Source organism: Monomorium pharaonis, chromosome 1 (assembly GCF_013373865.1).
Source record: "Monomorium pharaonis isolate MP-MQ-018 chromosome 1, ASM1337386v2, whole genome shotgun sequence".
Taxonomy (NCBI): domain Eukaryota; kingdom Metazoa; phylum Arthropoda; class Insecta; order Hymenoptera; family Formicidae; genus Monomorium; species Monomorium pharaonis.
The window spans coordinates 749,722-767,005 of NC_050467.1; the positions used below are offsets into that span (position 1 = coordinate 749,722).

Consider the following 17,284-nt stretch of genomic DNA (forward strand, 5'->3'; position numbering starts at 1 on the left):
AAAGATAAACTGATGCTGATAGCGCTAATAGCGTCTCCCCGAACGCACCCTTAGTCATAAGGCATCAAATCGATTGGCGCTCCGTTTAATTCGTCATCTCGTTAAACCGGGGATAATCGCACAGGGTTCTGCGTAATTCATGCTGCTTATAACTTGTCAGAGAAAAGTGAGAAGGCGATTACGTTATATATATTTTTTGAATTTATTTTCGATTTAATTTCATAAAAGAAAATTGATTGTGTTGGCGAGAGAGAAAGAGAGAGAGGGGGGAGAGAGAGAGAGAGAGAGAGAGAGAGAGAGAGAGAGAGAGAGAGAGGAGGGAGGAGTAAGAACAAGTATTCACACATGCGTGGTAAGAAAAAAAATTTAGAAAGAACTCGTCTTGTACTTGTGAACATCGACGCGAATCTTCCGTGATAACAACATACGCGAGACTAATTATATTGGAAAAAATAAAAATCGTGCGCAGTTATTCCCGGTATTTAACGTTTGTTAAGTATACTTATACGTTTGCAGCTACTGTTTTGTCTAAAATCGAGGGTATGTACGATATATTAAATAGCTTAAATTTTATTGCTAGTTAATTTGACTGAGATTCCAATTTTATTGTATAAATTGTCAAATTATTTTCATCGAAAAAAAGAATAACAACTATCGAAAGAAATAGAATAGATATGGCATCGCAAAGCGAGCTTAACGATATATCGTTTCTCTCATTAAGTATAAACTATTTACAATAATTTACCATTATATCAATAATGGATTTTTTCATTAAGTGCATCATAAATTATTACATATAAACTCTTAAAAATCAGAAAATTATAAAATGTACTAGTGCATTTTTCGCAAAGAAAATTGCTGCAAAGAAAGTTTATCTATTTCAAGTGTGTATGTATGTGTAGAAATGAATATCTACACACACATACATACATATAGTTATATAAAATCACGTATATAGCGCGCCAATACGTATTGAAAAGTTGTTAAAGCGCACACTATTATGACAATCGTTTCACTCTTGTATGTGATATCAAGTATGTATAATTATATTGCACGACGGTAAGGCAATACCGCGAAGTAACTTTCCATTTTAAAGATCAAACGAGTACTGTATACTATAAAGTACATTACAAATATATGACTATATATGTTAGGCTCGAATCTAAAATTAAATTTCGATTTATCAAATAATAGAGATTCCAAGATTAACAAATACAGATTCGACGTAGTTAACATAGTCAACGAGGTGATTATCAAAATGCGTTCTTAACGATAGAAAGATAGATGGAGAATAAAGAAATATATCGTAAAAATATATAAGAGCTCAACATATATACATACATATACTATAAGGACGCGCACAGGTATACATATGCATATGTATATATCAAATTGATCATTTTCCTTAAATATGTACTAAATACATACCGTTTATCTAAATCTTCGTAAATATTAAATAAATTTACGAATCATACGAAGACGATCCGTGATCGTGTGCGGGACTCGGTGGTGTTGATGGATTTGAGCTATTGTTCGAAGCTATCGAGTGTCTAGGGCTGCCACCAGACGGATGTTCCTATATAAAAAAAACACACACACACGTTTTATACTTGCAAACGTCTAAATAACAACTCTGTTTTTAAAAGTCATATAACAAGTAGGCAAGTCACAAGTCAATTGCTCATGTTTTTTATGTTATATTTTTATGTAATGATAATCACAATCACACACAATCTACATAGTAATAAACAGCTCGTGTAAAAAGAATAAATTACCTTGTTATGTAAAGATGCAATACTACCAAGAGAGAGCGGAGTATGTGAACGCAAATGTACCGATTCAGAATCAATTTGGTCCACTGGAGTGCGCGGTAAGGAAGGAGGCGTGGCAGTTGGTCGGGGCGGCGCAGGACCTCTTCGTGTTGTTGTAGAACCTATATACATATATATTTCAAGTGATTAATCGTGACGCAAAGAATTACAAGATATTATAAGATATATATTATTTTGTTTATTATACATTAGACATACACATACAAGAAAAATTAATTTGTCAACAAGTTATATATTCTTTACCGTTGTGCGGTGAATAACCAGAGTTTCTCGATATATGCGAACTCAGACGACGCGCGTCAGAAGGGGGATGCCTAGGAGGCAGCGGTGCCGGTTTGTTCGGTGTTTGAAGTGTAGCATCATATAGCTATAAAGAGAAAATCAGAGAGGGAAAGAGAGAGTCAATATATTTATTCGTTTTGCTTCGAGAATTGGGCTGGCAGAAAATTATTGCGATTTATATGTCCATCAAACAACAAATGATTCACATTACTTACTCTTTGCTGACTACTATGAAGATGAGAACTGCCATGATGACTCGTATGTTGTTGATCAGCAGTTTCCAATGTCGTGGGCAAATCTAATAAACGCTGTATCTATAATAAAAGAAAATATATTAAAAATATTACATGTTGCAAATATGTATACACGACGAAACGCCAAAAACTAGTTGTCCTTTAAAATCTAATTCGTCTGTATTATCGTGTGATTAACGTACGATAAGAGTTGTCATTTACGGAATGTAAACTATTGGATCTTTTAAACTTTATACACTTACCTGTATCCCATTTCCTGGACCCATATGACTAATATGATTGAAATTTGTCGGCGCAGAAATCATTTTCGAACGCCTGTCTGTAGGACGAATAGCCCTATTACCTTCTCGTAGTGAAAATCTTCGCCGTGGTCTCGTCATTTGTCTACCGCTCGCATCCAATGGTACCAAATTTAATAGTTCTCCTAGATAAAAAAAGTTATTAATTGGCGATAGCAGATTAATCCAATGATAAATAAAACGTCGCATAAAAGTCGCATCGTGTATAGATTTTTAGATGTGAAACATACTTACGCTGATGCAAATTGCTAAGATAAATAACATATGGCATGTCATTTATTACACAAGTCGTAAGAGAACCCGAAATATTTAATGGTCGAGCTCGTTTTACATTAAGCGTTTGTAACCAGTCTCCAGATGTACAGTCAAACACGTCGATATGAGTTTCACTATATACCAATAGATATCCTTCGCAAAAACCTAAAATTCGAAAATACACGATTCATAAATATCAAGACTACGAGGACGACGTGTGTTTTGTGTGTGTGTGTGTGTGTGTATGCGCGCGCGCGCGCGTATGCACGTGCGTGTAAGCGTGACATTCGTACAGCTAAAAAAATCAAGTTCTGACAGTCATATCATACTTACTAACTGCTGTAGGCACTGCAGGATACATTATCTCCCGATCCCGACTTTTTCTTCCCTGACTATCAACGTATACCGCTAATGTGTGGAAGACTAATAAGAATTCACCCCGTGCCAACTCGATGCAACGTAACGCATCCACAGCACTATAAGTAAGGAAACCCAAGAGCGTATTCTCAGCGTGGACCAAAGCTGGAGCAAATATAAAAAAGTTGGATGTAACAGCACGAGTGACTACATATTTATCTCGTTTCATACATACAAATAGGATGATGATCTCCTAAAATGCTGTAAATGGAAAATCCAGATGGATAACCAACGCACAAGCGACCTTCAGAGAAAACTTGTAAGGTTTGTGCGTGACATGGTAACATTAACTCACGTATACGCTTATGTCTCGTTTTCGTACGTGTTATTTCATAGATGATGATTTGCGATGCGTTCTGCAAAATAAAACGCAATGCAATACGTTACAGATAGAGATAGAGATAGAGATAGAGATAGAGATAGAGAGATAGAGAGATAGAGAGATAGAGAGATAGAGAGATAGAGAGATAGAGAGAGAGAGAGAGAGAGAGAGAGAGAGAGAGAGAGAGAGAGAGAGAGAGAGAGAGAGAAGGGCGAGGAGGAAGAAAACGATACTCTTGGATAACATGCTATACATATTATACATATATAACATATAAGTAATCGTTAAGCGTGCCTTACTTGTTTCTTTATTGCAACGCACAAGCAATAATTAAGCGGATTACGACGCACTATTCCAGTCGTTAATGTAATACATCCTTTAGTCTCCGCTACTTTAATCCATTCGACTTCGTCTCCGTCCAAGGCACGTACTGGAACCAGCCGTACATGACGTTGTTTTCCACTCAATACCACAATCAATTGCTCTTCGGTAACATATTCAAGAAGATATATCTTTTTTCCTTCTCCGACTCTTGCAATTTCTGTAAATTTATGAAAAATTTACGCTCTATACGTCGTCAGATGATTTGCGTGATTAACTCTAATTTCTTGTTTTCTTTAATGTGAACGAGTAAGGCTTTTACGAGTAAAAACGATAGCATTTTCTGATAAAGCCTGCGAAACAAAAAATTAAAATTTAGGCCACGTTAGATACAACTCACCGCTACGATCTAAATCTAAACAGAAGAGACCTTCCTCTGTACCAATGACTAGACGATCCGGATCAATAATCGCCCCTGACATTACATTTTTAATGAATGCCAAGGTATTGTCCAACAGTTCTTTCGCTCGAAAAATCTACAAAAAAAGATGACACTAATATATCAATGTAGTAGTTAAAGATATGAAAAAGAGATATGCAAAAAAAAAAGAAAAAGATGAAGAAAAATGACAAAGAAGAAAGGATATGCATCACTTGACGTAATCACTTTAATTCTTAACTATTGCATATACCGTTGTGTTTGGAAGATTGTTTCTCTTTAAAATCCTATGAAGTTCGCTTAAAGCTACTACCCATTTTGTTTTTTCGCTCTCCGTATCTGCCAACATTAACGTATGATTTCTCAATCCAGGAGGCTCCAACAATGACGTAGTTATCTAAATAAAAAAGGAAAACGATTTATTATTCAGACAAATATTCCCAAGCATAAGATATAATATACATTAGTATTCGAAATACCACAAACACGCAATAACAAAAATATAAATACTTTAGAGCAATAGAGAAAAGAAACGATATTGACATATTATTAGACCCAAGCTAGTAAGATCGAATCAAATGAGTAGAAAATGTCACCGTATCAGAAGTCGCAATAAATCGAATAAAATTTACCGATATCGGATATACAACACAGAAGATACATGATCTCACGATTTCATCGTTGACATAAACGCGAATGTGAAATTTGGCCCAAGACCCAATATTTTTTTTTGTCAAATAAGATAAAGGAAGAGTATTAGTGTTAGTTTTCAAACGTAACACATTTGGAACGTTACCCTGAATATACACGGAATGTCCTTTTTTGTAGCATGTATCACGTCAGAATCACGAACGGAGCTGACGCTGAATTCTTCATCTCGCATATCCAGAACTTGTGAAACATATACAGATGGCAAAGCATTTCGATCTGGTGAAATGTCATAAAGAAATAATTTGAAGTCACAAACTACGACGAATTGACGCACCCAACCCTTCTTGACGCCACCCATTTTTGGCACTTTAACGTATCCTTCGTACGCAGTACCAATCCCACGTGTAGGATCGATCCCCAATGGTCGTTTAGCTGAAACAAGCCACGAACATGGTCACACGTTGCGGAAGTTATGTATCACAAAGATACGGACATAAAAGCCGCCAAAGCGATAGTTTCGCGCTAGTATTTGAAATATAAGAAATCGAATTTTTTCTGCTCACTAGATAGATTACTCTAGTAATTCTAATTCATGTGTTTAAAATGGAAAGCAATCATTTTTTTGCAAGACATTGAAAATATTAGATATTATCGTCTTTCAAATAAATTTGTTCTTGGACAGTCACGACGTTACTTACTTTGATCATGGGGTACAGGGCACATCGGAGGTACTTTGTCACAACAAGGCATATGGCATGCAAAGCCGCACACTTCGCATACAACTCCTTGCCTCGTTAAACCAACCATTAAAGACGTGCAGTGATTACACTTTGTAGGCGCTGAAAACGTTCGTACGAGAAATTGGTGTGACTTGGGTTTTGGTTGCAAATTGGTCTGACCATGGGTGGATGAAGACTTATTTAGAAGTTCATGAGATAACGGCGAAGTTGGATCCTAGAAAAAATAAAAATAAAATAAAAAACTAATAAAACTAACAAGTAAGATAGTATGTATATACCATAAAATATTATATGCTTTTGTACATGCTATTTTTATTATATATAGTATTACGTACATACATCTGTACATATATAGTAAAAATAGCACGCAACAATTTACTTCATTTTTCGAAAAAATTATTGTATATAAAATATTTTATTGTACACATACATACATATCCACCCACATACACTAACGCGCGCGCGCGCCTGCGTGCGTGCGTGCGTTTATACATATAGAATACATCTACACATGTCAAAATACTTACGATACTAAGTTCAGACAGATTACTTTTGCTGCTCGTAATACTAGGTGCACGATTGTCCTCAATGTCACCTTCCACACTGTCGACACTGCCATGACGAGTACTACTTGTAGTTTCTTTAAGAAAATGCTCAAGATACGACATCTGTGATGTAGGACGTTCTAAAACTAATAAAAGATAGAGATTGGATAAATAACACGTCAATGATAATAAGAGTATTAATTAATGAATAAATGTATTTAAATCTCAAGTATGTAAAATATTCGTCACATGAAAAGAAAAGAACACCATCTTATTACTAAAACTTCAACGACATTTAAGTAATCACATCTTATCTGAAAACACACATGGTAAACCTTTTAGTACATATTGTTAAGCATGCATGCTTTTTTAAATTTAACTTAAAAAAAAAACTTGCAAAACTGCATGTTTTCCTGACATTTTTGTCACACACACACACACGCACACACACACACACACACACACACACACACACACACACACACACACACACACACACACACACACACACACACACACATGTATGTATGTATGTATGATGTATGTATGTATGTATATGTATATGTATATATAAAATATCGAAAAAATGCGGCACATTTTACACATGCTTCGTTATAACAAATATAATACAATCCAACTATCTATCACAAGATCAAAAGTAACTTTGAAATGTTATGAGTTTTTCAACTTGTTGGTTTTTACTAATTTGTACACTAAACGCATTCAATTCGCACAACGCGCACATCTGTTAATTCATTGACTAAAATAATCATTCGATCGAGATTATTAAAGCTAATTGTAAAAAAACACAACATTTATGAAAATGACCAGTATAAGTTGGACTCGAAATATCATTATCGAGGGTCACGCACATCAACGTCTGCTTATTATAAGCTTTAAAAGACAACACAGTACTATGTTTCGTTCCTGTTAAATTTTTCCCAGGAAAACACGATATAAGAAATGTATAATAATAAAAAAGAAATGAAACATAGCGCTGCACTGTAAAATAATTAGCGCACTGTTTAAAAATAACCAATCCAAAGTCGTTTTTTGCTGCCACATCATTTACCGGGCGGCGATACGATGGTAACGGCATTCTGACTGATGAACATGTTGACTGGAACGAATCTAGTTAATAAGCGACAAGTCGTGATGCGGGGGGCACGCATTACTGGTAAGGGTGACGACGGCTGATGTACGATGATACGTTGGGGTTTGGTGCTAACGATGTTTGGAGATTTGCTTGTTGTATCGCAGGATGAGACAGCTGTCACAAATATAGTTTGAAGATGAGCAACAAGAGGCCCCACACGCAGCTCGTTACGCCAATAAACAGAGGCACTTTGTAGTCTAGAAATCAGAATCGCACACCGTACTGGAGAATCGAATTACTATGCTACATAGATCCCAGCAATAACGATTTTTTTTATCATTTGTATTTTGTACATCGATATGAAACAAATTTAATACGTCTCAGACAATAAATCTCTCTTCCTCTCTCCCACACTTTCTACATAAAGAAACATACTTTTTCCCACTTTAAAGAAATTTGTATAACATATTATACCGATATATTAGGTTGTCGCGCCGTAGATAACAACCGCAAAAATCTCACATTAACATATCCTTTACGTATCTTTGATAATGATATGACAAAATACATATATAATTATTGTAGCCCATCTTTTCGTTGAATATTAAATTTTTGTTCACTTGTACCAGCGTTAAGCCCAAGTAAATTAACATAAACTATATTACGAAGACTAAGCCATAGGTGAGATGAAGGAAGAATCCATTCCCTATATTTCACATCTGTATTAAAATATATATCTCACATAGCGCACGCTAATAAATAAAATAAATAAATATATAATAATAAAAGAAATAAAAATTTCATATCGTTAATAAGATTCACTTCGCTTATCTACATAATTATGATTTTACGACCAATGAGAGTGGAGATGAATCAAGAAACTTTAGAATAAAATTACGATAATTGCGTAGTTAACATCGTTACGTCAAATAACGATCGAGATGTGTAATAAAAGAAGAATCGACAGCAATTTAAACAACTAATCGCCTATCACATCGCCTCTCTTCCTTCGCTAGCATTTAGTAATACTGATAAAACATATGCACAGAGCATATCTCGTTAAAGAAGAGATGTTAACAACTCGTATTGTTATAATTTTACGTTCAGAATCAACAGAAACAGAAATATTGATCAATGCAGAATTTCGACGAGTAAAAAAAGTAAAACAGTACGAACAAAGTATCGCAGATGAGACAAGATGTTTAAAGAGAAACTAGAGTATACATACAAAATCTATTTCATCATCTTGTAAATAGAGAAATAAAAGTGATTATTGAGGGGAAAAGGCATTTTTGCGACGTTTCATTATTGTTTTTCAATAGTTGCATATTTTCTCTATAACGCTTTCATCACTTTATCCCAACTAAAGGCCATATAAAATTGTACAAAAAATATTTGCGATAGATATATCGTTATGTTGATCACTTTTATTTCGGTACCAAATATTAAATTGCAAAAATAGCATCGCTCTTCAAAAATTGCACGAGTGTATTTTAAGTTTTACCTTATTTTGGAAGTTTATTGTTTGAACATTCTTTTCTATATGTATATTCTATGTTTAACGAATCTCTCTTTATTTCTTTGCAGTATGCACTCAGAGTAAATATTTATCATAATCTGACAAATAAATAATATAATGTATATTGTGTGTGTGTATGTGTGTGTGTGTGTGTGTGTGTGTGTATGTGTGTGTGTGTATGCAGGGTGTCCCAAAACATGTGAGTCAATGATCGTAAAACAGGTAGAAGGGATTGAGATTAACATAAAAGTTCAATATTGTCTTTAGTTAGGTCCACCAATAATCGAGATATTAACGTATGGAATCTGCAAATAATCTAATTAATTTTTATCGTAATTGTGGACAGTAAATTAATGAAAGCTTATCATACATTCACGATAGATTATTTCTCCCGTGTTATGGCTCGAGCGAATCAAGCTCTTCTCTCGGCGCGCTTTCATTTATATAATTTGAAAAATTAATACCTCGATTATTGGTGAACCTAACCCAAGACCTAACTCAAGACCTAACCCAAGACAATATTGGACTTTTATGTTCATCTCAATCCCTTCTACCTTTTTACGATCGTTGACCCACATGTTTTAGGACACCCTGTGTGTGTAAAAGAATTTAATTTTAATATAAAATATTCCTTTAAAACTACACTAGTTTAAAGATACGCATGCAAAAGCTATCACCAAAAATGCAAAGAAAGTATAAAGAAATTTCAATAACATTAGGATAGCCCCAGTAAAATATTCGACATGTCATATGTGCGTGCGTGTAGACACACACGCGTGCTCGTACATTCACTCATTCACTCACTCACTCACTCAATCACGCACACAGCCGTCAGTAATATTATAGTATAAAATGAAAATTTAAAACACGTTCAACGCTAGTATAGAGATCAACACATCTACAAATCAAATATATAACATGTACAGTTGCGACTTGCAGAACAAGTGTAGACGCAATATTCCCATAGCTATATAACGAACAGATTTTTGTGCACTTTTCGCTTTCCACATTGTCAATTGAAGTGTACTTACAGCCATCCCCAGTATCGAGACGTGCTTGCAACTCTTTTACTTGCATATCTTTACGCTTCAATTCGTGCGACATGGTATCTAATCGCTGCTTCAAGTCCCTCAATTCCCTAAAAAAAAAGAAAAGAAAAGAAAAGAAAAAATAGTAGAACAAGAAGCAAAATATTTAATCTGTTGTATTTTTCATTTGTATTTGCGCGATAATTATTTCCATAAATTCTTCAATAAAAAATGAAAAAAAATTACTTTTGTGCGGCTATCAAATCAGAACGAGTTTTGGTAAGTTCCTCTGAAATCGCTTGCTTCGCTTGTATTTCACTTTGCAAGGAGCTCTGCAAATTTAAAAGTTCCATCTTATCGAGCTTCTGTGAGCGACGATTTCGCCAATTTTTATCTGCCATAGTGGTTCCACTTCCAACACTACCAACTCCACCAGAGTGTTTCAAGAATTCCAACTCTTCCGTCATTTTTGTAGCCAAAGCCTGTAATGGGAATATATAATATTATATCTATTCTTTGTAAATAAAAGTATAAGAAAAAACGTTTTTTCGCAATCTATATGTCACTATCGTATCGTAACGAATAATAACAGATATTAAAGAATCAACGATCAAAGTATGTACCTGCAAATATCCACGAGCATCTTTTTCGTCCGATACCCACTGAATAATTTCAGTAATCTGAGCTTCCCACTGTGCGATTGCTTCTTTCTTGTTTCTCAATTCCTCGTATTCGTCCTCCAACTGTCTTCTCTCACTTTGCAATCTATTAACACTGTCAGTGAGGGCACCGAGTTCCAACACAAGTTTCTTATTTTCTTCAACCAGCATAATCTTTTCTCTCTCGTGACGTCTACTTAACTCATTTATAGTTTCTTCGCTATCGGTGATATTTTCCAGTCTCGCAGCATCCAATTTCTCCTTGGTGAGTTGCACCTCTCTCTCCAACAGTTCTCGTCTAGTTTCAGCTTCGTGCAATTGTTCCTGCAGACTTCGAATCTCGAGATTAAACCTGCCTTGTTGCTGAGTCAAGTTTTCATTATATTGAACCTCGAGCTTTTCAACTTCTGCCTTTAATCTATTAATCTCTTGAGTGGCTAAAGCATGATTCGCACTGGCGTCGTTTCCAAGAGAACGTTGCCTGATCTTCTCCATTTCCTCTTGCATCTGCTTGCAATATTCCTCGCTGCGTTCTCTCAATTTCCGTTCTTTGCTAGTCTCCGCCATTGCTTCATCAATTCTATTTTCCAATTCTCTTCGCAGTTTTTCAGCTTTCCGAATATCATGGCGTAAAGTATCGACCTTTTGCATCGCAACTTCTAACTCTTCTTCTTTGTCTCGAACCTGTCTCGATAACTTTTGTTTCTGTTGCCGCAGTTCCGATAATTTATCCGATACTTCCGTATATTCCGCCATCGCAAGTTTACGTTGCGTGAGCGCGTCTTTCAATTCTTTGTCTTGAAGCTTCAGTTTCTCCTGCGCGTCCAACTTATCTTTGATGACTTCTTCCTTTTCCGAGCGTAGACATCGAACTAGCTTTTCAAGTTCTCGGAATTTTGTCACGTCACCGTTATCTAAAGTTCGTAATTCACGTGGAACCTCCATAGACTTTAACTGCGACTCCAACTCTGTACAGAACAAGCAGATCTCATGTCAATATTGTGACACGCACGCATGCAAGCACGTACGGATTAAACGGAATAATTTAAACTTAAAACTTTACCACAATTGCGTTTCGTAAGCGTATTAATTTCATCCTGAAGTTTTCTGGTCGCATTATTAGAATCTGGAGAGATACCAGGAGAAGAATGAATTATACTCGATTGATTTTTCATATCGTCAATAGTTTGTATCAACCTTGCATTTTCTTCCTCAAGTAACTGTATACGTTTGTCCGTCTGAGATAAGGCAGATATACAACCCAGATCTGATATACAACTGTAACATTAAAAATCTATGTATCATGTATTAAGCATATCGTTAACAAAAGTATCACAACATGCTATTCACGACAATTCAATTCGCCTACTATTCTATGGTCATGGATAAGACAATCAATGTTACAACAATTTCAATGAGTCATGACAGTACAAGTACCCGGGTGTCACCAATCAAGCAACTGCTGAGAATATTCTTATGTCAAAGACTATTGCCCCCCCCTCCCTCTCCCTCTCCCTCCCTCTCCCTCTCCCTCTTCCTCTCCCCCCCCCCCTCTCTCTCTCTCTCTCTCTCTCTCTCTCTCTCTCTCTCTCTCCCCCTCTCCCTCTCCCTCTCCCTCTCCCTCTCTCTCACGCATGCACGCACACAGGTTTCTGAAATCTACTTGACTTTATATTAAAATGCTTGATATTAAATTGTATGACATTAGGCAAAAATGTTTCCGCCATCAGCATTAGAGTCTTGGGCTAACTAAGAAACTCAGATAATATCAATAAAACGTATGAATAAGGTATTTTTTTACAGAGGTACAAAATTGAAAAAAATTTTACAAAACATAACAGATTCAATCAGATATACAAACGAGTACATTTATTATTATTCGTGCAAATTTCGTTTTTACAAGCATTTTCTTGTATCATGAAATTCAGAAAAATAACGAAGCGTTAATATTACCATATAAGTATACTAATGTAGAGTAAATATAAGAGAAAAAAAACATTACATACGTACCTTCCTTGCGTAAAACTAAAACCAACGAATGGTAAATGTAGCGCGGAAAAGGCTGAATTCGCGGCTGGTGGAACGGCATCGGAAGTGCGAACATCTGTATCATCGACATCAAAGTTGGACGTGTCACTAGGTGACGAGACTTCAGGAATGTACGGCGCAGTGCTATCTCTGAGCGTATCCCAATCGACTCCGTCGAACCAAGGATGCTTCTGCATTTTTTTAAAGACATACAAGATATGGCTCAGAAGATGAAACACGTCGCCACAATTATGAAATGCAAAGAAAATTACCTTAAAGTCATCAATTCCATTTTGACCTAGTCTAAATTCAGAGCTGCAAATCAACTTGCGCATCAGATCTTTGGCTTCTTCAGAAACATCGTACACAGCGTCCGTAGGAAAGTCAAAACAATTCTATAAAAAAGAAACATTAATTCCAATTAGCAGTGAGTTTGCTCATTTGTCCCATTTGATAAGAAGCCGCAAAATAGGAATTGAAAAGTATTACCTTGTGATTCATAATTTTGCCATAAGTCTCGACTAGAGATTCCGCGTAAAAAGGTGTTTCACCATAGAGCATCTCGTACATGCATACTCCAAGAGACCACCAATCGCATTCAGGACCATATTGTCCCTGACCATCCTCCATCGCCTAACAAGAGTAGCAAAATATAATACAAATACAACAAAAACCGTACGTGACAAAAAAAAGAAATATTAAGAAAAGACTCAAAGTAAACGTGTTACATCTTCGTCAAGCATTACCCTTAATATTTCTGGTGAAATGTAGTCTGGAGTACCAACAGCGACGTTACTTTGCACTGTACCATCCTCGAACAATCGTAAACAAGAGCCAAAATCAGCCAATCTGATATGACCATTCGCGTCCAGTAAAACATTATCGGGTTTAATGTCTCGATGTACATAGCGCAAGTCATGTATAGAACCTATAGCTAGCACCATTTCTGCTATGTAAAATCGAGCCATGTCCTCGGGTAAACGATCCTCAAATTTGCTCAGTAACGTTAATAAATCTCCTCCGCAATAGTAATCCATGACCAGATACTGCAATATAAAATAAGTGATGGAAAAAGGTAACGATCAATAATCTCAAATCGCAACGCAAGATTACCAAGTTATTGTCATCTTGAAAGGCATAATGCAGATTCGTGATCCATCTGCGATCACCATACACCAGAACATCTCTTTCTTCTCTAAAACACGCGGTTTCGGCACGTTTCAGCATCTCCCACTTGTTCAAAATCTTCATAGCAAACACCTTGTCCGAGCCACGCATTCTTACAACGCATACTTCCCCAAAAGCACCTCTGCCAATCACCTTGACAATTTCAAAGTCCTCCCGTGTCAACTGCAAGTTCTTGATGCAAGAAGTTATCGGTTTCACTGCAAAGAATCAACACGATGCGTGTGATCGAATATGGTCCAATATCAAGATAGCATTTCATCGAAACAAGATTCAAAAAACACAATTACTTACCAAACTCAATAAAATCAGAAACAGTTTTTTCACGACGTAACGAAGAATTGCAACATTCGTCGTAGAGCACAAGTAAAACGTCTATAAGTGTTTCAATCGAAATGGTATGACCCACTCGCCCACCTTGGGCAGAACCACCAATAAACAAGCCTTCAAGTTGACGTAATCTTCCTCCTATGCCTAAATAGCATATTTCTAAATCAAATATAAATCAGTAAATAAAGAAACATAATTAATAATAAAAATAAAACAAATTTCTCTCGCACAGGAGCATACGCTCCCCATCGTTTACACACACACACACACACACACACACACACACACACACACACACACACACACACACACACACACACACACACACACACACAAAAGAGAGGATCATGTCGTGAGTGAAACAAAGTATATATTTATAAAAATGCATTTAGCACATTGTTACCATTGTTGGATAGTCCTTTTGGCATAATGTCAGGAGGAAGATGGCTATAAAGATATCTCGACGAATCTGACATGTCGCTTCGTCGACAAGGCTGTTTCTTACCACAATCTACACTTGATATTTCCATTGTCACTATTAGTCTTAAATTCGTTATACCACATTGTTACATCTCGATAAAATTCCTGTAACATACAAGCAATTTCCTCAGTAGTCTTTAAGTGTTGCTCATGATTATATATTCTTGCGCGTGCGCACGCGCGCGCGCGCAAGTACACATACACACATGCGAATTTGATAAATAAAATCCTTTTTCTCACCAATGCAAATAAATTCCAATCACAACAAGTTTATCACATTTTCCAACTTTCGAAATAAATGTAGACATTTTTAATTTTTACACCATATATAGTTGTTACATGATTTTTGTTGTTATAAATTAAAGATTATAGAAAAAAAGAGACAAAAAAAATGAAATAAAGGGATAATTAAAAATAAATACATTGGAAAACATACAAATAAAATTAAAAGAAAAATAAAAGAGTAGTTAGAACAAGAAAATGTAGTAGAATAAAAGTGGAATAAAAGTAAAAAAACCTAAACTTTGCGTTTTTTACAGCAATATCGCAAATATCTCATTATTCTGACAATATGAAAATTTTATTTGTAATCACTCTTCACCAATATTTCGGACCTTTAAAGAAAATAAAGTTTAAAAAGTATTTTAATTCATCAATAAATAGAAGCTATATGAAAGTTTCTCTTTTCAATAAATATTTCTTTTTCTTTTTATCATGAATCTATGTCAGTGAGACAGGACGCACGAAACATTTTAATTGTATACTTGTCACTCTCGGTCGTCCATACCGGTCGATCATTCACGTTAGAAATTACGTAACTGCTATAAAGATAGCTGAAATATTCAACGATGAAAATATGCAACAAGAGTAACATGCCTAAATAAAAAAGTACGCGAGTAAAAATAGTGCTCCGAGTACACTGCGTTTGCGAATGGAATATAGATTCTAATAAAAACGGTAAGGGATAGGTTTCGTACAACGTGATTGAATCACGCAACGCACAATCACGTTACATCGTCAAATGTCTAATGTAAGACTCGTTGTAAACTGTCGCGAAACGTTCTAAATTTCAGGTTTATAACCTCGACACGACATACACATTGTCATTCGCGAAACACGAACTCGTGACATAGTTACCCTATCGCGCAGGAAGCTGTTCCGAGCCAAAGGATTCTCTCTCGCCGTTTCCAAGCGATTGTCACATCGACACGAGTATATTCACCGAAATGACGCGCCCTGGTCTTAATCTTTTCCTCAATCGTTTATCACGCACACCATTTGGTTATCAAAAACCATCTTGTATAACCATCTCCGAACACGAACACTAACAATTCGATTGACCCCCTAGCAAGCCCCGTAGAAAAAACATGGCAGCACTACGTCCATAGACATAGTAAGTATAGACCGAGCATTCCGCTGTATAAGCGTTGATGCATACGAAAAGAAAGAGAAAAGATATAAGAAAAATTTCTTTCTCTTTTTAATGCCGGAGAAGTGGGGAGCACTTCTCCTCATCTCCTCGCGTCAATTCATCATTTCCCCAGGCTCTCCCTACTACGATGATGTCAGAGAGAGAAAGAAGCTCTTCTTACATCTTTTCTCTTTCTTTTCGTATGCATCACGCTTATACAACAAATGCTCGGGCCGGTATTTATAGTCAGGTCTTATATTTTTAAAATCATCTTGAGTACTGTCTTAAGATGCCATCAACCAATCACAGAGCCGTATTAGCATCTTAAGACATTGCTTAAGACGATCTTGAAATAAGATTTGACTATGAATATCGGCCAGTCAAATCTTATTTCAAGATCGTCTCAAGCAATATCTTAAGATGCTAATACAGCTCTGTGATTGGCTAATGGCATCTTAAGACAGTACTTAAGAAGGTTCGACTATGAATAACCTAATATAAAATTTTAATTAGACATTGATTCTTAATAAATGTTATTAATGTTATAAATGTTATTTTATTTAAACGTATTTATAAACATGTGTTTATAAATACAGTACATATTATAAATACAGTATATCTTAATTTACTATGCACTTGCATTACAAATTAAAAAAATTTATTGTAAACATTATTATTAGTCTCACATTAAATATTTATGCATAATATTTATACATAAAGATATATGATTTTTTAAATAAAATAATGATAACACCATGCAACTTATCATTAACGTACAGTTGTTACAAGAAAGAAAAATATTTATACTTAAATTTTTATTTTACTTGTAATCTAAAAAATATTATTAATAATGATTTATTTAGTAATTTTACATCATTTATCTCATTTGTTTCAAAGTGTTAACACCATCTGTTTAATAAAAGATGACTCTTCTAATATATATGTTAGTTATTAATAATAAATAATAACATTTATTGAGAATCAATGTTTAATTAAAATATTATATTAGGTTTTGAAATAATACCGTTATGATAGAAACTTGATAGACAGAAAAAATATTTGTAAATAAAATAATCTCTTTAATATTACTTTAGACAATACTTTAAAAATACATGATTGTGTTACATATATTACATACAATTACTATTTTAATAAAATTAATAATCTTATCATACATTAAAAACAGAGTAT

General features: G+C 35.2%; 1 protein-coding gene across 4 annotated transcripts; it reads right to left on the bottom strand.

Annotated features, from left to right (window-relative positions):
- Positions 1 to 559: 559 nt before the first annotated feature.
- On the bottom strand, positions 560 to 16,112 carry LOC105833272 (serine/threonine-protein kinase Genghis Khan). 4 transcript variants are annotated; one of them, XM_012674887.3, is made up of 27 exons: positions 15,820 to 16,112; positions 14,606 to 14,787; positions 14,167 to 14,346; positions 13,801 to 14,072; positions 13,434 to 13,733; positions 13,177 to 13,320; positions 12,960 to 13,082; positions 12,670 to 12,878; positions 11,723 to 11,937; positions 10,624 to 11,627; positions 10,247 to 10,482; positions 10,004 to 10,110; positions 7,430 to 7,627; positions 6,340 to 6,503; positions 5,771 to 6,026; positions 5,218 to 5,504; positions 4,675 to 4,818; positions 4,383 to 4,518; positions 3,961 to 4,202; positions 3,515 to 3,695; positions 3,256 to 3,444; positions 2,902 to 3,087; positions 2,611 to 2,792; positions 2,330 to 2,428; positions 2,076 to 2,199; positions 1,776 to 1,933; positions 560 to 1,576 (listed from the first exon to the last, which is right to left on the bottom strand). In XM_012674887.3, the coding sequence occupies exons 2-27, from the start codon at positions 14,730 to 14,732 to the stop codon at positions 1,463 to 1,465; spliced, it is 5,577 nt and encodes a 1,858-aa protein (XP_012530341.1). In that variant the 5' UTR covers positions 14,733 to 14,787; positions 15,820 to 16,112; the 3' UTR covers positions 560 to 1,462. The 4 variants fall into 4 exon arrangements, with proteins under 4 accessions (XP_012530341.1, XP_036141035.1, XP_012530342.1 ...); XM_036285142.1 differs by lacking the exon at positions 7,430 to 7,627 and adding an exon at positions 14,923 to 15,296 and having other exon boundaries at positions 14,167 to 14,361; positions 15,820 to 16,111; XM_012674888.3 differs by lacking the exon at positions 7,430 to 7,627 and having other exon boundaries at positions 14,167 to 14,361; positions 15,820 to 16,110.
- Between the last annotated feature and the right edge of the window lie 1,172 nt (positions 16,113 to 17,284).

Excerpts from the sequence above, each read along its gene's own strand:
- LOC105833272 (XM_012674887.3), bottom strand. The coding sequence starts at position 14,732 with ATGGAAATATCAAGTGTAGATTGTGGTAAGAAACAGCCTTGTCGACGA. Across the intron at positions 3,445-3,514 it reads AGGAGATCATCATCCTATTT|CTTTGGTCCACGCTGAGAAT; the intron begins GTATGTATGAAA and ends TATTTGCTCCAG. Across the intron at positions 3,088-3,255 it reads TGCAGTGCCTACAGCAGTTA|GTTTTTGCGAAGGATATCTA; the intron begins GTAAGTATGATA and ends TTCGAATTTTAG.